The 21,657-nt window shown below is 38.3% G+C and overlaps 2 protein-coding genes and 2 long non-coding RNA genes across 7 annotated transcripts in view; 1 reads left to right on the top strand and 3 right to left on the bottom strand.

Annotated features, from left to right (window-relative positions):
- Window positions 1-169, bottom strand: part of LOC112970444 — an 11,134-nt gene extending 10,965 nt beyond the window's left edge. For all 4 annotated transcript variants that reach the window (XR_003255007.1, XR_003255008.1, XR_003255006.1 and 1 more), the window contains exon 1: window positions 87-169. This is a non-coding gene — a long non-coding RNA (uncharacterized LOC112970444). The remainder of the gene's footprint in view (window positions 1-86) is intronic.
- On the top strand, window positions 94-5,906 carry PSMD6 (proteasome 26S subunit, non-ATPase 6). The gene is made up of 7 exons (XM_026074853.1): window positions 94-303; window positions 846-991; window positions 2,030-2,249; window positions 2,361-2,469; window positions 3,704-3,872; window positions 5,371-5,448; window positions 5,592-5,906. Exons 1-7 carry the CDS (start codon window positions 100-102, stop codon window positions 5,686-5,688), a joined length of 1,023 nt encoding a protein of 340 aa, XP_025930638.1. The 5' UTR covers window positions 94-99; the 3' UTR covers window positions 5,689-5,906.
- Window positions 310-9,849, bottom strand: LOC112970443. The gene is made up of 3 exons (XR_003255004.1): window positions 8,602-9,849; window positions 7,995-8,272; window positions 310-492 (listed from the first exon to the last, which is right to left on the bottom strand). It is a non-coding gene; the product is annotated as an uncharacterized LOC112970443 (long non-coding RNA).
- A 1,626-nt stretch (window positions 9,850-11,475) lies between these two features.
- ATXN7 (ataxin 7) overlaps window positions 11,476-21,657 on the bottom strand; it is a gene marked incomplete at its 5' end in the record, with an annotated part of 65,516 nt that continues 55,334 nt past the window's right edge. The window contains 5 exons of the mRNA XM_026075011.1: window positions 11,476-15,776; window positions 17,178-18,138; window positions 18,425-18,546; window positions 19,740-19,938; window positions 20,358-20,623. Coding sequence (XP_025930796.1) covers window positions 15,759-15,776; window positions 17,178-18,138; window positions 18,425-18,546; window positions 19,740-19,938; window positions 20,358-20,623 — 1,566 coding nt within the window. The remainder of the gene's footprint in view (window positions 15,777-17,177; window positions 18,139-18,424; window positions 18,547-19,739; window positions 19,939-20,357; window positions 20,624-21,657) is intronic.

The following is a 21,657-nucleotide window of genomic DNA, read 5'->3' on the forward strand; positions in this document are numbered from 1 at the left end:
GCGGGGCCGGGCCGTAGGCAGGGGGAAGCCGGCGGTGGGGGCCGGCTGGGCCCTGGAGCCCCGGCGAGGCGCCGCAGCTTTCCCACCTCTCTTGCAGACATGGCCCCGTACTACGAGGCGCTGTGCAAGTCCCTCGAGTGGCAGGTGGACGCGGATCTGCTGAGCAAGATGAAGAAGGCCAACGAGGAGGAGTTGAAGCGCCTCGACAAYGAGCTAGAAGACGCCGAGAAGATCCTGGGGGAGAGTGAGATCCGAGACGCAATGATGGCCAAGGCCGAGTACCTCTGCAGGATTGGGGACAAGGTTGGTCCACAGCGCGGATGCTGGGGACTCGTACTGAAAGCGTCGCACTGTAATCCTCCTTGGCGGCAGCTCGCAGTGCCTGCGCGTTGTCGCGAGGAAACTGGGTGACTTGCAGTAAGTTTTCTCTACCACCCAACTCAGCCAGGTCTGGGAGACAGGAGGAGAGTGTTCTCGTAAGAAACAGGCAGGCTGTAAGAAAACATTGTTTTTGCAGACAAAGGAGAAAGTTATTTKCTGGTTTTAAATGTTACTTTTCACTTACCTGTGTCTTTAAACTTTCTAGACTAATTACATAACACTCTTTCATCTCAAATTACAGTGCATATTTTCACAGTCCTTAGAGTTATAAGCTATCTGAGGAACTGCTTTCTTAAGATTTAAACCCTGAGTCTTTAAGACTGTCAGTTTTTCTGCAGAACTTTAACACTGCTTATTAAAGCCATGACTATCAGTGGAAGACAGTGAGTATGCTTATGATAGACAATTTGCAAATATTCTAGTTGCTTTTAACATTCTTACAGTAGAAAATCTTGTCTTGTTAGGAGGGAGCTCTGACTGCGTTTCGTAAGACCTACGACAAAACTGTGGCACTGGGACACCGTCTGGATATTGTGTTCTATCTTCTAAGGATTGGCTTGTTTTATATGGATAATGACCTCATCACACGGAACATTGAAAAAGCAAAAAGGTACGGTTTGGGTTGTTTGAGTGCACTAAAACACCTGGAGACAAATCGTAACATGAGGAATTGAAGATAAATACCTTACTATCAAGAAATGACTAAGAGTGGTTGTGAGACAGAATCAAAGAACAAATGGGTGGGTGTTTCACCTTGTGTACTAGATAGTTTCCTATTCCCGCATCTTATATGAAGAGGAGAAGAAAAGAAAGAATATTTTGTGTCAGCTATTTTCTAGCAGCTGAGTTGATTTGAATTTGTAGCCTGCCTTCCCACTTTTCTGCTCTGTAGCTGTTAGAAGACAAATAACTTCGGGTGTAATTATATTGTATAATAAAGGAATACCAGGTGAATCCAGCTGATGCCAGTGCCATGCAGTTGGCTTGATGAAGTGCCAGTTTTTCCTCTGAAGCAAGATCCCTGTGTCAGTACAGTATGGTTGGGGGCAGGTATCCTTCCCTCTTTTCCGCTGATGGCCTGAGCGTCTCTGTGCTCTCAACATTTTGAACTTCATGGTTACTGCAGCAAGCTGCGGTTTGCAGTCTCTTGGCAGGTGCCATGAGAGACCAAGGCAGATGTGTTCCTGGGGCACTGATTTGCTGTATATTGCCTTCTCAACAGGTCTTGCTTATAGTTGCATCAGCATTGTGTTAGTATGATTCTTGAAAGCTGTTTCAGTGGTAATTTTAAAATTTTTACTATGCTGCTAGTTAGACAACTCTGATTTTAGTAGCAAAGGCAGCAGAAATATGTTTCCATGGCTGAGGTTGACAGTAATATTTAGATGCACATCTCAAAGCCTGTCAGTGCAACTTTAGAGGCTATAAACTGTTTTTCTTTGAAACTTGCATTCTGCAAATGCTGCTGGCCCCTCTTGTCCAAAGGAAGCCCCTTTCTTTCCCCGACAGGTGTATGGAGCCTGGACTGTTTCAACAAGCTGTAACATAAAACTAAGCATTCTTTCCTTAATCATATGGCAGTAGTTTATCTACTGTACTTGTTTCATATAACAATATTAGTAAATATTTCTCTTTGTTCTATTTTAAGTCTAATAGAAGAAGGAGGAGACTGGGACAGGAGAAATCGTCTAAAGGTGTACCAAGGTCTTTACTGTGTAGCTATTCGAGATTTCAAACAAGCAGCGGAGCTCTTTCTTGATACAGTTTCAACGTTCACATCCTATGAACTTATGGATTACAAAACATTCGTAACATACACTGTCTATGTCAGCATGATTGCATTAGACAGGCCTGACCTTAGGGAGAAGGTAAGGAATGCAGATGAGAACACTGGTTCAAACAGACCCAGTCTTTCTTTAACCTGTTTATGTTCTGGCTGAAAGTAATAGTATTTAAACATGTTGTTTGATTGCTTTCAGGTTATTAAAGGAGCAGAGATTCTGGAAGTTTTGCATAGCTTGCCAGCTGTACGACAGTATCTCTTTTCTCTTTATGAATGCCGTTACGCAGCCTTTTTCCAGTCATTAGGTAAGGCTGTCATCTTTCTTACGATACCTTATTTAAGGTGCTATAGCTATTTGTTTCACATCATGCACAAGTTTTGTGGAGCAGCTACATCCTAGAACTAGAGCTACTTATTGAAAATTATAGATGGTGGGGTTTTATTGTTTTGAGGTTTTTTTTTAATGGCAGCAGTGATTAAAAATTTGCTGCTGTTTGAATTCATATGCTCTTTCAAAAAAAATTGGTCACATGTAGTGAGTCTTATGAGAGGTCACATCTGATTAGGTGGAAAAGAGTTCTTGAAATAGCTGTGGAGCACAGTCTTACCTGATGAATCAGGTCAAATGAGAAAGCTCTGAAAGGTTTTATCTTTGAAATAGGTTGTAAGCCTAAGAGTCTAAGAGCCCTAAATTATGTAGTTCCAATTCTAAAATCTCAACCTGTTTAAAAAAAAAAAAAAAAAAATACACTGAAAGAAGTTTTCATAGTTGTTAGTCACCATGGCCCTTCTGGTTCAGTTTCTATGTAAAATGGCAAAGTGAAGGAAAAGCTTTTCAGAAAAGTTTCCTCATTCTTGCCAGTTCTCAGACTGCTGGTTTTCCTGCTGTGAGATTTAGCATAGCAGAAAATAAGATGTTTAGAAACAGCAAACAGAATCCTTCATTTTGTGGAAGACTAGGCCTGATGAGATTAAAGGCTAAGAGCAAATATTTTCCTATTGCTGGTTTTGGCATGAGCTGAGAACTAAAAGTGTCAGGAGGAAAAGTCACTTCAGTGCCTAGTAATCTTTATAACTAATTTCAGAGCCACTACCAGAAAGTTGATCTTACTCCCTTACCCAGCTTGGGGTAAAAATGTTTCTTCAGATAGATATATACCAAGTACCGTTTGTGTCTCAGCACTGCATTATTCCTATAGGACAACAGATTCCAGCACTAACTAGTGGGGCGGTCCTGCTACAGTGTAGGAGAGGTACTAGCTCACATCCTGAAAGAAGTATTCCATGCTGAAAACGAGGGTAATTGGCTTAGCCACAATATTGTTTGCATGTTATTGCTGCTTCTGGTTATAGAACTAATAACAAATTATACTAACTTATTTCCGTACAGCGTAGAATGCCTTTCATACCCTAAAGTATGCAAGAATACAAATAATGTTCACACTGATTACTTGTTTACTGGTGTTACATATTCTATTTACATAACTGATATTTTACACTTCTTGCAGATATTACAGATTGAATTTCTTTTCTTTTCAGCTATTGTAGAGCAAGAGATGAAAAAAGATTGGCTGTTTGCACCTCACTATCGATACTACGTACGGGAAATGAGAATTCATGCATATAGCCAGCTCCTAGAGTCTTACCGGTCATTGACATTAGGATACATGGCAGAAGCGTTTGGAGTCAGTGTAGAATTTATAGATCAGTAAGTTATTATTTGGCTTTTTATAAAATCTTATTTTACATGTTTTAACTATTTAGTAAAATCTCATTGCAAATAAAAATCTCCGTTTGACTCTAACATGCCAAGTTATGTTTGTATGAAAGAGCTTGGCTAATTTTTTTTAAATGAATCTCATGTTTCAGTAGAGAAAATAATTTGACTAATGATGATTGTTCCAGTATTTCTTTCACTCTCTGAGAACTATATGAGAAATTAGGCTTTTAATAATAACTTTATTTTTTATACTGGTATTTCTATGGCCCTTCATAAGCTATGAAAATTAAGATTTTAGAGGATAATTGTTAATTTGCAATGATGCCCAAACTTAAAATGTGTCATCACAAAATCTTATGTACCCTACAYGTTCTAACTGATCTCCTCATTTAGTTTTGCTTGCTTTCTGGTAGAGGACAGATGGACAGGCTCTAATGCTTTTGACTTTAATCAATCAGGTGTACATAGCAGTCTCAATTTGCAATTCTCTTTCTAGTGTAAAAGCAATGGATTTAGATCCTAATAAGAACTAATGATGTGAAGGGYGAATTTGACTTTTACACCTTGACTACGTATATGGAACTCTGCCTTTTAATGCCTTCACAAGAATCATTTTTCTTTCATAGAGAAGTTTTAGATTTTCTGCCATAGAGATATGAATACTGCTGGAAATATTCAGAATGAATAGATGTTTCAAGAGGAACTAAGAAACATTTTATCTCTGTTAATTGAATGGTATTAAGTCATACCAGTTCTAGTTGTTGGTGTTGGTTACAACAGCTTGCTAGTTGTTGTAACTTGGCTTACTGTAGATCACATGAACATTTTCTTTCATTATGGGGAATGTGCTTGCTATTAAAAGTGTGTTTTTCTATCCAATTTTACAGATTTTAATTAGGACTAGTGTATTCGCTAGTCTGATCAAAAAGGAAAATACAGTAAATCACAGATCCTAATTAATAACATTATGATTAAAGAATTACCTTTATCATGAAATAAAGCTGTGGGCCTCCAGTTGATTAAGCAAAAAAAACAAAAACAAACAAAAAAAAMCCCCAACCAGCATATTTAGAGCTACTAGAAAATAAGGGACTATTAATAGATTTTAATGAATTGAGTGGCATGAAGGTTTTTACATCAGGATAAATTCTGAATATGCATGTTCTATGACTGCTGCCTTTGAATTTGAACAGTAGTTGATGCTGAACTGATTCTTACTTTCACTCAAGAGGAAGAGTTTGGCCTGAGAGGAAAATACTGACTTAAAAGTTTTATGCCCAGATTGCTAGAGTGATTATGCTGGTTTTTAACATCAGTACATTCAAGCTTTATTAAGATGAGAGTGTCCTTATGAAAATACATAGGCTGTTGCTTCAGAAATATGGTGTGATGAAAATGATGTCTTGTGGTAATATGTTCTGTGCTGCTAGGCCTATGATTCCTTGATGAAACATCATTACTTAACCAACTTCTTTTCTTTAATTAGGGAACTTTCAAGATTTATTGCAGCTGGGCGATTGCACTGCAAAATAGACAAAGTAAATGAGATTGTAGAAACTAACAGGTATGCAATCAATTCCTATAAATTGTTTTTGACGGTCCACTTACTTACATTTCTGTAATAAGTGCCATCAAAATGTACAGAATTCAAGTGGCTTGATGTAAAAACATACTCTCACTTCTAAATTTTTTTTCCATAAATTCTAGGCCTGATAGCAAGAACTGGCAGTACCAAGAAACCATCAAGAAAGGAGATCTGCTGCTAAACAGAGTTCAGAAACTTTCCAGAGTAATTAATATGTAATTTTTTTAATGGAAGGGAAGGGAATGCAAAATTTAGATGTTTAAAAGAACTTTGGAAGTAACCTATAAATATATTGTATAACTTGGTATACTCTAGGTAAGAAAATTACTCATGAGAAAAGTAGTGTTTTTACAGTCCACTTCATTATGTAAAACAATGTTCCATTTTGGTGTATGGATCTCAGTTCATTTATTAAATGTATGATACAGTTGATGATCTTTTGTAGTATATTTTGTTCCTTTGCTTGACTGTGTATACAATGTTCAGCATTTAATAACAAAGCAGGACCAAGATCTATGAGCAAAAAGAACTAATGGCAATCCCAGGGTTGCATTTCTAAGACTAGTAAGTTTGAATCAGAGGTGAAAACAGTCAAATAGTAGAAACTATAGTAAAAGTAGCAAAAAATGTTAGTTGGGATTGAGCATTGTCCAAACAAAATGAACTCTTGTTATGAAAGGATTCAAGTTTAAGGGAGAAGGGATAGGGATGCAAATGATCGTGGTGGAGCAGTAGTACTAGTGGAGTAGGAGTAGTAGTATGCAAATTGTACGGACTATACCTTTGGGAACATGGTCAACTAAAGTAGCCTGTCCTTTAAAATGGTATTTTTGCTAGCTGTTGAAGAGAAAGTCAATGCACTAGCAAAGCATTACATTTGAAAATTACTTCCTCTGTTAGAGCTGCAGATGTCAAAATGATGGTAGCTACAGTGGGAAGATACTATTGCAGTTTGACACAACTGATCAAATACTGCAGAGGGTTACAATTTCTTTCTTCACAGCTGCCAAGGAATAAATGTTTCAAGGAGGCTGCTGCCATTCTGATGACACATGGTTTCTGTCCTTAGCAGAGCCTAAGGCAGCAGCTGTTTACCCTGCTTTCTTGGCTTGGCTTGAGAGCTTTTTCAAAGGAAAAAGTCTGTGACTTAGTTCTGTTAGCTGTTTGATGCCAATGCACTTAGCAACAGAATCCAGTTACTGTCTGTATTCATTGTAACTTTAATGCTTGCAGTAACCCAAACAGGTAGATACCCAAAGAAGTATCCTGACTTTTGGCTAAAGTGCAAGTGATAGGACTGCATGGGGTTTCACATTCCTGCTCCGCTTACTCTGAGATCCCAGAGGAACTCCCATCTCTGAATCACTGCCACCTGTCGCAGGTTAGACTCCCCAGAAACTATGTTGAGTGTCCATTAATATTCTCTGCTGAACTGTTCTGAAACCCAAAATAGAACCTATGGGGTTTTTTTGGTTTCCTTTTACTACTTGCTAGAGGCTAGATTTTGTTCCAAGTAGTAGCTATTTAGCTAATGTTTAAAGATACAAATTTCAGACTTACTTAGAAGAAAATTCTGAGCTTCAATTTGTTTAGAGTAGTGTGAGTGATAAAGGAGAACCCCAGCTTGTTTACCGTGTGATCAGCTAACCGCTCCGTATTTTGTCTGTTTACACACGTATCACTTCCTGTGAAGTTTTAATTAACTTAAGCCAATATTCAGAGCCGCAGTAATCTCTTGTGGTTTTTCTAGAGTGCTTCCATATCAGATGAAGTACAGCAAGCTGGAAAGACTTTAAATCTGGCTACCTGTTGGTAACATTATTTCCACTTTCAATTCATTCGCATGTTAAACATATCAACAGACCATACTACAAATGGCGTAAGTCATAGGCCTCACTGAATTGAGGGACTTTGTTTCTGGTGCACCGATGATTTTTCCTTTCTAACATATGTGTAGTTTAACCAGCCTTAAATAACTAAATCAAAACTTCATGAAATAAATCTCAGACTTCCACTGAGCTTGTGTATTGTTATATGTATTTTTAAATGTAAAATGAAGAGGATAGATGTTCTCTTACCCAAGAGAATTAGACTAATATAGACTTTATTCACTCAGGGGAAATCTTCCTGCTGTTTTAGTGTACATAAGTGCAACAGAAAAAGAATGGAAGCATTGTTGTCTATTTTGTGAGGAACAGAAAAGTATTATTAAAGATCCTTAATGTGCTGTAAGATAGATGCTTGCAGAGCTTTCACTTTTTTTTTTTGTTTAATTCTAACCAACAATATCATTCTGTTGGAGCCAGTGTTTTAGAATCTTGTGTTACTCTGCTCAGGTAAGTGAAAAAACAATGTTCAAAACAGAAGTGCCCATCCTACTAGAGCAAGCAAAGTTAATTTTCAGTGTACTTCTAGTAAATTAATTCTAGTAAGGATCTTTGTTAAGGCAATCAATCAGCTTTATCTAGTAAAACACTATTTGTACAGGAGAATTATTAAAGACTCTCTGTAAGATCCTGACCTACCTTGCTCATTTTCTGATCCCAGCCTCTTTCTGCAGAGGAGGATCCAGGAGGAACCTGCAGGGCTTCTTGACTAAGCTTGTCGGGCCAAGAGCTGGCRGAAGAGAGTCATGACAATTTTACCTTAATAATATTGGGGCTTTCAGTGACAACTCAGCCTCTCAGCTGTGCCAAATGGTGGTGGAACAAAATTCTGTCCAGTTGTATGGAAAGGCAACACCTCCTGAAGTCCACAGCTGGACGCACAAAAGGTAGTGAGAGTGACATCTCACACTGCTCTCCTGAAAGAGGAAAACACAATCATCTGGTACATAGTCCTTCTTCAAACAGTAGGAAGGCTGAGGGGGTCCAGGTCAGTCAGGCCTTTAACTGATTAAATGAGAGCCCTGATCAATGACCTGAGATGTTCTCTATTTTATCAGTCCTAATTGCCTACTTCAGTATACATTTSAAACAAAAGTGATAGGGTTTGTGCTTCCTTTAAACCCCCAAGTAACTTCCAGTTAGCTTTTACTGTTCCATAATCATATTAGTATTTTCATTTGGCTTATTTCATCTCATGATTTCTGTTTATTATAATTCTGATTGAGTGGCACTCTAGACGTCATACCCTTTCATGCCTCAGGCTTGACACCTTTTTCCATGGATTTAGTCCACATGCCAAAGCTGTACATTCTCTCCTGCAATTCAATCCTGATGCAGTTCCTTAAACTAATGCCATTCTCCGATCCCACTTTGGATCTTCATACTAGCAGCAAGGTAGCCTGAATCAAAGGCAGATTTGAAGGTGCAGCCTCCGAGAGGTGCTTGCCACCTGATCTGCAATACATTTCACTGTCATTAGCCTGTGGGGACACAGGAAGGAAGGAAAGGAGATATGGGGTGTTGCAGGGTTTGTCATTAAAGTTCTTCCACAAAGTGGTTGAAATCTAGTCTGTGTGCAAACATTCTTTGGCTCACCTGTCTCTTCTTTCGCTGAAGATTGGGCTCCAAAGTTTAAGATCATCTGTGAATATAATTAACAAACATGCACAGCTTACCTGCTTCATGCAGATGACCAAGTAATTCTCTGGATAGTTTTCTATCTATCTTCCCTCTTATTGCTGGACTCCTTTTGGTCTCTGCTGTAGTCTTGCTAACAACGGACAAGTCACTCATTGCTGAAAAGATTACCTACTGTGGCCAGGAAGGGATGCAGCTGAACAGTGCTCAGCTGCAACAGTGAGGCCAAAAAACATTTCCAAAATTGAGAATAACTAAACCAAGCAGCAGCTTAAGTTTAAGTCCTTGCTGATGCTTAACAAAGTTTCTGTATGGATCTGGCTACAGATGTGACCTACAGCCATTTCTCGCAGCCTGGACAAGCCCTTTTGACTGCATTTCTCAGGCTGGTTTTTATCTTCTGCAAAAAGGTTTGAATCTAGGTTAATTTGAACAACTTTTCAGAAAAGTTTTTGAGACTTCCCTGAAGTTTGGTGTGCCAGAAAAACAAAACCAAAACAAGCATATGCTGTTTTTCTGCAACAAAGAGCCCATGCTGCTTATTAGGAACAAATCCAATAGCTAACGTAGAACTGAGCCAAAGCACTAAGAATAGTATTCAGTCAAATTAAGAGTCCCATGTCGGATCATACAAGCCACGTGTGTTTGATTATTTGTTGCAGCAGAACGTGATAATAAAGAATGAACCAATGGAAATTTGCATTTAAATAAAGCCAATTGCAAGCTCTTGTATTGGTTGCTTCAGTAGTCGGCATAGACRGCGACAGGCCACAGAATGGCTCAGCTTACACAGGCAATGGCTGGCGGGGCAGTTCACTGCTGGCCTCGCTCTGTGTGCCGCGAAGGCACAGAGCCAGTTTTGCACTCTACCTCCGGAGCTGCACATGCAGCAGGTGCAGGCCCAGAATCCAGGTCTGATGTCTTCTGAAGGCAGCCTTTGAGCCCAGAACATCTCCACCACGGAGAACGATGACACCTTCAGGCTGGAAGGACACATCACCGTCTTCCATTCTAAATGCAGAGGACAGCTACATAAAAAGGTGCCTAAAAGATGCGCGCACGCACACACACACACAGAACCTTTGACATTTGGATTTGCATTTTGCCTGCATTACCTGTTGGGCTCACATGTCTACATCACTGAATAACTATTCCTGACTATAAACTGGTATTTTCCTACGAGACAATCAGTGGCAGAAGAAAAGGTACTTTTTACCCACCTGAGGAGAGTCAGTATTCACTGGATTCTACCCCAACACCTGGTCAGAAAGTGTTTTCCAGGACAAACCCACCAAACTTACCGAGCTGCTGGGAGAAACAATAATCCACAAAGGATGCTCTGCKCTCTCCCTCAGGTCAGCGTAGCCTGGGAGGGGGCAACGCACAGGGGGTGCCCGTTGCCAGTGCCTAATGCAACGAAGGAGAGCAAGGGAAGAGGAAGGATGCTCTGAACATGCAGAGCTTTGAGGTACCTCAAAGAGCTCAGAGCTATACAGAATAAAAGCAACCTTTTTCTTTACATGCCAATTTTAGGAGGATACATAATCCTATTTTAGATGCAGCTAAACACAGAGTTGATCCTTCAGTTTTGAATAGGATGCAGGTAGCTCAGAGTTGCAAACTTGCCTGAATTTGTTGATGACCAAAGAGCACTAGCTCAGCAGCATGAGCTCACGTCTCCTACACACCTCGTGGTGCAGTCACCTGTAGAGGCCAACAACACTRCTTCAGTGCCAATGGCACATAGGACAGAGCAGAAATTAGAATTTGCTACTAGAAAAGAAAAATGTTTGCWGGAAGGTGAAAAAAATCTTTAGCCAACACACAAAAGTTAACATAAGTGTAGAAATATTAGAAGTACTCATAGAAAAAGACAAAGCAGAACCTGCTTGCTGCCTGCCATCATTTGTATCTTATAGTATTGATTCCAAACGCTACTTTCTACAGAAAGTTGGTTCCCTTTGCGTTACAAGAGTGAAAAACTGGAATCATTGCCCTTGGATATAACTACAAAGTCTTATGCCACTAACAGGAGCTTTACCAGTTTTACAAATTGCTCCTCAGAAGTCACTCACCCCATGTGATTGTCCTGAGTCACAYGGAGAGAAAAGCCTTTAACCTGTTGAATTCACATACTGTATTTTTACACAGTGAAAACATGGAAGATTTTTGGCGGGGGGGGGGGAGTAAACATCATCATGCAACATACTGCGTTTGGCGTTGTAAAAGTCGCTTTCCATCGTCCCATTTCAAAAACAATAAAGCACGAACCTTAAGTAACAAGTCTTTCTTTGCACGGGAAAAACACTGCAGAGTTGTTACAGGCACCTCTCAAAACCAGATATCAAAAAAACCCAACCGTGTAATACACGAAGACCAGATTCTACCAGACTTACTCCTGTAGTATCTATCTCATGCAGTGCTGAGGTAAAATGAATTTGACCACATCCAATTCTCTGAAATTAGTTCACATASGCACCAATACAGATAATGTTTTCCTTTAATGGTGAATGATTTTATAATGAAGCAGAAACATATAATGTATTCCATGCAACCAACCTCATTTATTGAAAAGTCCTAATTTTATTGCCTTGTTTAGTAACATGTTTGTTCAACAAACTAATCTTTTTCATGAAGCAAAGCACAACTTTTTCTTATAAATAGTATAAATTATTTTATTTACAGAAACTTGTTACAAAACAAATAGACTATATATTTATTTTTCTTTTAAATATCCAAAGTAATTTTTCTATCCCATGACATTTGTTCATGTACTATACAGCAGCCAACACAGAGTTCAGCTGATCAGATGCTCTTGATTATGTATACAAATTATCAAACTATTCACACATTTTACACAGGAGATTGCTTTTAGAACCAGGCTCAATACCGAGCAAGATGCTTTCAAGGCCTACATTCACATTGACATTATGTAGTGCTCATTTTAAAATTATCTTTAAAACGTAAAATATCTTGCACAAAATGTAAAAATGATTATTTTCTGCTGAACAGTGAAACAATAAGAATCTTTTCAAGCCCAATTCCCTCCTCCAGGACAGAATGAGAGAAAGATGAGAGAGAGATTCCTTGGCAAGAGAACTCTTACAGGAAGACAACTGCCTTAGAAATGTCATTTGGAAATCACATCTTTATTTTTTTAATGGTTTTAAGAGGTACTTACTTTTTTTGTTTTGTTTTGTTTTTCCTGGAATACGAGATATTTTGAACATTTTCTAAATCATTTCATTTATGAATGAATAACCCCCTTTCCCCCCCCCCCAACGAGGCAGTTAAATAAACTGCTGGTTGAAACCATATTTTAAACCCTTGGCATTATTTTAAGATGCATTATTAATGGGATTGTTTCAACACAAGGTATTCTAATTAAAACATTTTACAAAATTACCAGCATCATTCATTTTCTTTTGTCAACCCACCTCATTAAAATTTCAGTGTGTATATATATATACATATATATACACATACATATACATATATATATATATATATATATATATATATGGAAAAAGCAAGCTCCAAAATTTCAACTGAACATTCAAGTCTTTTAAGGAGAAGCTGTCTAAACAGTCCAAGCTTAAAACTAGTTATATCAGGCACTTTCAGTTTTCCGTTAGTTTTAAACCACATGAGACCCACACAAATGCGCACGCACACACACGCACACAAACACGAGAAGAAAAAAAAGAGAGAGAGAGAGAAGCAGTGTGTCACTTAACTAAATGTAGTCTTCTGGGAATCAGGCAACTGATAAGCAATGCCGTTTAGACCATTCGGCCTCGAATCCTGCAGTCGGATTCCCATGCAGAGCGCTGCGCAAATCCGACGGCAGGACGCGGGCAAGAGTTTGTACGTATCCACTCCCAAGACGTTAAAAGGGACACAACTTTCACAAAACGGAGGCATCCCTTAAGTTGCAAAGTAGGCATGTTACTATTGGCTTGGCAGTGAACCACTTCAAATTATAAAAAGGTATTTGCTTTTTTAATTAATTAATAAATAAATACTAGATGATCTCAATTGTACCAAAACTGGATATAAGAAAAAAAGACCTGTGCAAAAATACATATTTAAATATGTACAATCAATTAACAAAATATGTCTTCTGAAATAGGGATACTTCAATATTTATAATAGAACAAGAAATTCCAAAATAAAGATACAAAAGTATGTCTTTTTCTTGTATAATTCTTTGTTCATCATTGCAGCAATTTTTTAGGTTAAGAAAACTGCAGGAGTCATAACGAGAAGTTGGAAAGACTATAAAAACTGTATCTCTTAAATTAATACCAAAATCTGTCTAGAAACAACCCAGCCACTGCAAATTCAATTTTGCAAGGAAAATTAATTTTAAGCTTCCTTAATTATTTACAGTAAGAACTATGTGACAATAAAAGCTTCAGGAACAATGTTCTGCTTATAACTAAGATCTAAAACATAATATTTAAGCAGGTCTATGCTCAAGGGCAGACAGAATTTACGATGTTCTAGYTTTTTACTCCCAATGGCTTAAAACTACACGACGCGGGTATGTTYAGAAACTGGCTCTGCATGAGCACAGTGATTGAAGATTGCCTTTTTTCAGATGTCTGCATGCTCTTGAATGAGCATGAATTTGCCATTATGCTTTCAGATCAACAGAACCTTAAAAAATAAAAATAAAAAGGAGTTTRATCACAAACTCACTAGCGTTCATTCTTATCAATTTTTGTTGCCTTTACATTTATATCTATCAAGAGTCAAATTGCACTTGTGACTGAAGCTATCTGGAAGTGAAATTTTTGCCCCAGTGACTTCATCAGAACATGGATTTCACTCCAAATGTGCAGGATTTAATACATTTTGATTTCTCTTTGTGGAATGAGCATGTTACTTTGGTTCCTTTTAAGCTAAACCAATCATAGTTTTAACGACGCTTTCAATAGGGTATCTTATTAAACATGAGTCTTTTTGTTCCTGAAAAGTTTTTCTTTTTTTAAACATTTGCATAATAAATGTCTAAAGCACGTTGCTTTCTAAATGCGATCTTTTGTATCGATTCAAAGCTAAAGTGTCTGCATAGAGGCTCGCCGTCGTTTTGCTGCGTAACGATGATTTTGTAGCAAGTTCAGGTTAAACTGAAAGCATTATTACTAGGTAAACAACTAAGCAACTGCTACTCGTAGTGGCTTTGGATTCCCTGATGTACTCTTTGCCACCATAAACGGGGAGAAGGCTGGGCTGCGTGAGCAATTTGTCAGGCTCAGATTGTCTGTTCTCAGCAATAGCTGGCGCCCCTTTAAGGCAGAGAAGCATTTTCGTGGTGAGCGATTCGTTTCCCTTTGCTTTGCTTTGCCCCCTAATAAAAGTCGAGTCAGTTTTGAGACTTTACCTGATGTTTAAAAACTTAACCAAAACATCCAGATGAATTAAATTATAGCAACAATAAGCCCTTTAGCGGAATTCATCTTTGAGGTGTTTTAAAGCAAGACAAAATATTTCATAAAAATTGACTGGACTATATAAAACTGTGTAAAGCCCCTTTTATTCATAAAACCTCGGCAGGCGTGAGAAGGTGACTGTAATGCATACATCTGCGCTTTACGGTGAACTCGGCTCTTAAAACTGGCGTCTATTCCAGAATTTTGAAAAAATCTTACTGAGAGTGGTCGAAAGCATAACACATTAATGATTTAGTTATACAAACGAGGCATAAAATAATTGATTTTTTATTTAATTTCTTTTTTAGAAAATATTTAAATACTTTAAATACTCAGTTTTAAAAGGGCTATTTTTACAGGCTGGAAGGCAAATCCAGCCTAATTTAACCAATACAGTTATAATTCTTTTTAAATAACAAAGGCTTGTGGTATACAGTATAGGTCAAGAAATATGTTCTTTGGGCATATAGTTTTAGAGGTTATTTGCCTTTGTCTGTTTGATATTTTTGGAAAAATTTTAAAACAAAATTAACTAACTTTTACTTTCTTCTGCAATCAAATCTTATTCAAAATAATAGAAAATAATTTCTGTATCATGCAAATACAACATTATTTTTATACTTGTTTTCTGAGCAATGGCCTCAAACAAGTCTTTTTGTTTTTTGTGTATTTTTTTTTTTAAGTTTTTTGAAACTCCTGATAGCTTCTTATCCCAAATTACTTGCAAAAGGCTGGGCAAAACACAGACTATTTTTTTTTTTAATTGTGCTATTTTTATATTCCATTAAAGGAACATTGCTATAAAAACACTAAAGCCATATTCCCTTCTTGAGGGCTTCTTTCCATTGTGCCTCACACATCTCCCCCCGCGTTGAGGGCTCCTCTCTATTGACAGTGTCTGTCTGGTAGCTATCACCTACAAAAGACACCATCAGTATAAAAATAAGTCCACAGTAACGTTGTTTCCCCCCCCCCCCAAAAAAAACATTCTTTTGCCCAGCCAATCTATGTCAAATAGTGGCAAGATGATGTACTCCTGTAAGTAAAATCTCACAGATTTGTAGCAAACAGTCCAGACCACCGTTAACACTGATAAGAGCAATTATGTGGCTGAACTTCATCCAGTGTCCATTTCTAGTATATTCACTGCTACAGACATGGCTTCAGGGAAATTCCTTGTTTGAGCGACAGTCCAGTAGATTTCCACACCTGAGGACCATGGGAAGCTGGGATAACTCAAGGCATCTTGGAGTCCAGAATTCCAGATGGAGGTTTTGCTTGTAGTGAAAACTGTCCAGTTCTTTTCTCACCATGGTATGTTCAGCTATCAGGGACGTGCCTTTGGCTTTCGACCAAAGAGACAAAGCAGAAAGGTGAGTGAGCAAGGCTATCAGAATGGACTCCCTTAAGAGGCGTTTTCAGGGCCACGAGAGCATGTTTTGGGGAGCAGCAGAAGGCGCAATGTGTCACCGGTAACATGCAGTTGGCTTGCCTGTATTCCCAGCTCTCAAGCTAGCGCTCTTTAAAGTTACAATGGTTTTAGACGTGATTTCCTTCCTAAGTTCATTCAAATTATTTTTTCCCTTTATTTATACTGCACAGTTGAAATGAAAACTATCAAGTGCCAGATAAGATTCAGTCATACGAATGCTTTTTTTTCGTTGCAGTAAGCACATTCATCCCATAAAACCAGTGAGAGTCTCGCCCTACGGCTGAACCTGAAAATTCAGAAACCATTCTGAAAAAGATCTTTCTGACCTCCTACCTCTGCAGTTACAAAGACTTCAGCATTTTAGTACCAGAAGTAACAAAACATTTCTCAGTTTTTCAGTGTGGAAAACACACCTAGAAAACAAGTCCCAAAATACTCATGGAATTGGGGCTGGATGACCTGAGAATCTGTTGCACCCTCAAAATTTCCCTTGTCGGTGCTCCCTTCAAACTATATCAAATAATTTCTGCTCCTCCAAGTGATCTTCCAAATCAATTTGAATATTTTTGTTAAGAATTCCAAAATACAGGTTTCTAAATTATTTATCATTCTAATTTCTCTAGAACTTTCTAACACACTAGTTCCCCAATGTGACTTTTTTTTTTTTTTTAGGACCCCCCCCCCAAATTAATTAAAAACAAGATCTGACAGATCCATGAGATCTGCTTTCTTTGTAGTAAATCTGTTTGTTTTACAGACTAAAAAGGTTTCTATCTTATTTGTAATATTTAATCTCGTTATTACTAAGAAGTTAGTCAATGACACCTTGCGATAACAGGCTTATTTTATCACAGTTCTTTTATAATCAGTATCGCTATATTCCACTTCGTAAAATATTTGTTACTGACAAAAAAAAAGAAAAAAAAGAACTTGGGCTGAGACATTCAGCTCAATTTCACAGTTGGCAGCAAGATTTTTTTCTTTTTCTAATGTGAGAACGGGATTTCATCTGGGAGTGATTCACAGGGAACAAATGCAGAACTTGGGATGTTATATTTAAGGTTACTGTTTTCTTTCTTTTTTTTCTGAATAAAAAACACGCTTTATGAGAGAAAGTTGTTCACAAAAATCTTCTGAAAGTGTATTCACTATAAAAACACTCAAAATGAGCAATGGGCAAATAGAAGAAGGGGCAACTATCTTTTACTGGAATTGCATGTGGAATTGGCTAGCTGACAGTTAAGACAACACCATCAACGCGAGTGTGCGAAGAGAGACAGCCTCACTGGCTGACTGCAAGCCAGAATTTCTTACCTGATGAAGAAGAGAATTGTTCATCAGTCCTTGTGTCCCCGGGATTGCACCAGTGTGTTTTGCATGAACGTTATTCACCGATGGCAATTTGGCAACTTTGTTTGACTTGCTGCTGCTGCTGCTGCTGCTGTTTATGCCGCTCGAACCAGGTGAGCACTTCCTTTTCTTTCCTATTAGTTTATCTAGGGAAGTATGTGAATGCGAAAAACTGCTGTGTGAATTTACAGTCAGCTCACTGGACTGATGAACAAATGGCCCTAAGGAGAGAGTGGAATCGCTACTGTTCATCATCACACTCATTCTTTTTATCGATTCTGCAGGGCTTCCAGTAGGAGGACCCCTCCCTGATTGGTCATGCTTGAGGCTAACGGAGTTAGCTTTACCAGTCATACAGTTGAGGCCAACGCTGTGGGACGAGGACGTCACCGACGGATGATAGGAGGTCCCAGAGTTTCCAGAGTTAACCACACAGTTTTTTCTAAAGGACTCTGTGGAATGAGAAGGTGCTAGCAGTGCGGAACTGTTTTTACGCTTCTTTCCTGAGCCGCCGCTGCTACTGGCGCTGCCGGTGCTGTTACAGGTGCCACTGCCAGCAGAAGATTCCTTAGGTTTAAAAGATTTGCTGGATTTCAATTTCTGAGGTTTGCTGGGCATAGGTGAAGGTACTGAGGAAAGCACTGTAGGTGTTGAAGGGGATGAAGACACTTGTCTTGATTGCATACTGCAGACAGGATCCACTGCACCCAACGTAGCAGGATTGGCATTTAGTGTAGTTCCGTGTGATGGTACCGATTTACTATTCAGAGGCATACAGGAAGGAGATACCAATGCTGGCGATGACATAACCGTGGTGGGTAAAAGGAAACCTGTTGCACTGACACTGTACTGTGAAGTAGGCATTGAGTTTGTCCGATGTGGTGCACGAACAGATGTCGTGTTACTAGATGCTGGAGGAATTTTCCTGCAGGTAAACAGAAGAAAAACAAAAACCTAGGTAGCTACCATTCTTCAGAATAATACCCAGTTTAATAGTACTCCGTTACGGTAACTACATCTTGAGTTTGATTAATGCCACTAAAATATTCTGCTGAATTAATTGTTAATTGTCGCGTAAAAACGTAAAGCATAGACTACCAACCTTCGATTTGATTAATATGAACATGAGATTACTTTTCTGTAACTAAAACTACAGGCTTTATGTATTTCTACAAATACCAACAAGATTAAGAACTTCCATTTCTACTCACTTCCACATCTGTGAATTAAGATGCTTCTCCACCATGAAGTTAAGTGCACATCGAATATGGTTCCACCGCTTATCAAACACGTAATAACCTCTTCCAATTTGCCGACTACCAAATGTGCAAAACTGAAAAGACAGGTTTTTATTGGCATTTCCTACTTTCAGTAACAACTGTCTGAATAATAACACACTTGCTTATAAACAAATGTTGCTAAATGAATTTGCTTTTGGATGTTTAAAACAAGGGTAAAAAAACCCCATACATTAGAATTTTTATTTCCATGCTATAACAACTATTTTAAATTTTTGGCCCTACTGTATTGGGATCAATTTCTCCCCATCTGATACTCCCACATTTCTAATCAACAACAGCAGTCAAATTTGAATCCCTCTGATTAAACAGGGAAGGACAGCAGTATAACATTTGCTTCTGAGAAGTTGTCAGCTTATCTGCTCGTAGCCAGTTTTAAAAATAAATAAATAAATAAATAAAGGAGATAATTCGATATTCAGGCTAGGCGATAAAGCTTGTGCATTTAGTAAGACTAACAGTGGTTTGAAAAGACAGAAATTAAAGGGGAAGGCTCATCTACTGCTGAGGTTGCACCTTATGGTTCAACTCCTTTTTTCCAATTATCAGCCTTTTAACATTTAGTTGAAAGCAATAATAATAACCAATCTCATATGAAAGACTTCTAATGTTAGCATACTAAGAAACAACTCACAATCATTTAAAATCTGCTATCTAATGGTACAAACTAGAGAAATCCAGGAGCTGTATCAAATGCAGAAAAATTCCAATATTTTGTGTTTGAAAAAATAAGTATACCATATGCACTAACTTTTGTCAAGATTCAAATATTAAAAAAACATGTTACTGTTCCCTTTACTTGGATGGCTGGCACCTTGGAGTAAAAATGTCAAAAATCTAATAGTGAAATCTCACTTAAAAAAAAAAAAGCATTATTTGCATGTCCTTATTCCACACTGATCATTTCCTGGAAATCCCACCTGCCCTCCTACCCCAAATCTGCAGCCCTTTATAGCAATTACAATTCCTTCAGTATTTTGGCATTTTGATTTCTTTTGTATTGCAAAAGTGAGGTCAACAACATATTTTCATGGCACCTTTACTTTGCAAGTACAATTAAACCTTTGCTGTCTGTTTGGCAACAAAATTATTTTCTTAAAATACANAAAAAAAAAAAAAAAAAAAAGTCACATACACCACAGAAAACACCCTGAAAACCCCCAAGATCATTTGGTTCACAAATTCGGAAGCAGTCAGAGACCAAGGTTAACTTTAACTCGAAACGTACAGCGGCTGGTTGAGGATGATGACCTGAATAATGACAATCCAGTTTTTCAACAGGCTCTTCTTTCTCGTCACATTCTCCCTCATCACTGGATAACCGAGATGCTGGCTCAGCTGCAGGCAAGGGAGGGTGAGGGGATTCGTGGACAGAAGGAGAATCGCTAGGGGCATTTCCACTGTGCTGGGCTGGACAGCCTGGAGGCCTGGGCAAGGCAAGGCAAGCAGCGCAGGTGTTAGTGAACAGAGGCTACTTTAGCAAGCATTTAAGCTCAGAATTTTTAATTACCTACAAAAGGGACTTTACATTAACAAATTCCCAATGTTTTCTCTAGCCTCAACGCATCTATGGAGAGGAAGGTGGTGGTGTACCCATGGAAGAGCAGTATTGCCTACTTGTTGCAGAACTGCTTTCACTGGTGCAAGTCACCTTTTATTAACCCAAGCATCAGACCCTCTTTGCTATGAGACGTGGCTCAGCAYGGAACTGCTAATTGCAGCCGGTCACCAGGCCCAGAGCAGAACTATGCCCTCATCCAACAGATCCTGCTCTCTCTCTCAAAACCCACATCATGAAGCTATCAGGATTCATTTYGTACCTACGGGATATGCAGGTTTTCCTTACCTTGGAAGACTGGGGGGGTGAGGTTTGGGTTTATTAGGTAATAAAGGCTTTGATTCTGTAAGAGTAACTCCATGAGAATTTTGGTGCAGCTCCTGGGAAGTTTTAGTAGGTGAGGGATGTGGTTCCCTGAGAGGGGGCATCTGCTGATGATGATCCGAATGTCGAAGAAACTCCTTTTCCCTGGTTTTGCTTTTGTGCTCGGCTAACAACACGTCAAATCGTTTTCTTCGACCCTGTACAGCCCTCCGCTGGGTTAAGGAATGTGTCTACAAATCCATGAATAAATCATTAATCCCAGGCTATTAGATTTGTGGAAATTAAACACTCAAACACATGTTTAGAATTCTAGAACAAAGAAAATCATCACATTTGCGGTTTAGTAAATAAACAGACAAATGGCTTGTAAAAGAAGTTTTAAAATTGCTTAGTGGGTGATTATGTCCCTGTATGATTAAAAAAAATGAAAACCAGCAGTTGCTTTAAAAAATTCTTTTAAAGTTCTTTCAAACTTCTTTTTAAAAGAAGCTGCCAAAGCTCTTAAAAGACTAGTGTCAAATCTTTTTCACATCTGTATTTCAACTGCCAGTAATAAAATGGTATCTAAAACCATTTGTCTTACCCTATAGTGCACAACAAAAAATATTAAATATTTACTTTCACCCATAAAATATTTAATACAAATTTAAAAAACAGACTTCTAATGTGAAACACTAAAAATATTTAAAAAACCTTTATCTGCTTTCTTCTAATATACTAACATTCTTTGAAAGCTAATGTAATGAAATACATATTTAACATAAAATACAGCAGAATCCACAGTCAGACAGAACTCAAAGCCCTTTGAACATCCTGAATGCTATTTGGAGTAAAATACATGTGGCACAATCTCTGCATAACGTAAAACAGATGGAAGTTATTTTTTTGATTGTTAAAATTATATACAATATCTTATTTTCATAGAGCATAGAAGGTTTGACTGTGTTCATTTAATATAATTTAGACATGGATGACAATTCAGAGAAATATTTTAGGAGTGGGTGTAATATAAGGAATTGCTGAGAAACGATTTTACTTTCTTTCTCTTTTAGGCTTTTGGTTTGTCTAGGTCTCTTGTAAGAGACTCGGTACTCTTCCCTTCGCTATTAGCGAAACCGTTCCCCCAGCAATTCCAAAAGGGCAACAAGCACGTTCACGTTCAGTTCCTTTGGGTCATTAGCACCAGCTTCCTTTTACCTTTGTTCTGCAGGTGGTTTATTTACCAGCTGCTTCCCCTGCTGACGGTTTAGCTGCTTGGCAGGAA

This window comes from Apteryx rowi, unplaced genomic scaffold, assembly GCF_003343035.1.
Source record: "Apteryx rowi isolate R43461 unplaced genomic scaffold, aptRow1 scaffold_4, whole genome shotgun sequence".
Classification (NCBI taxonomy): domain Eukaryota; kingdom Metazoa; phylum Chordata; class Aves; order Apterygiformes; family Apterygidae; genus Apteryx; species Apteryx rowi.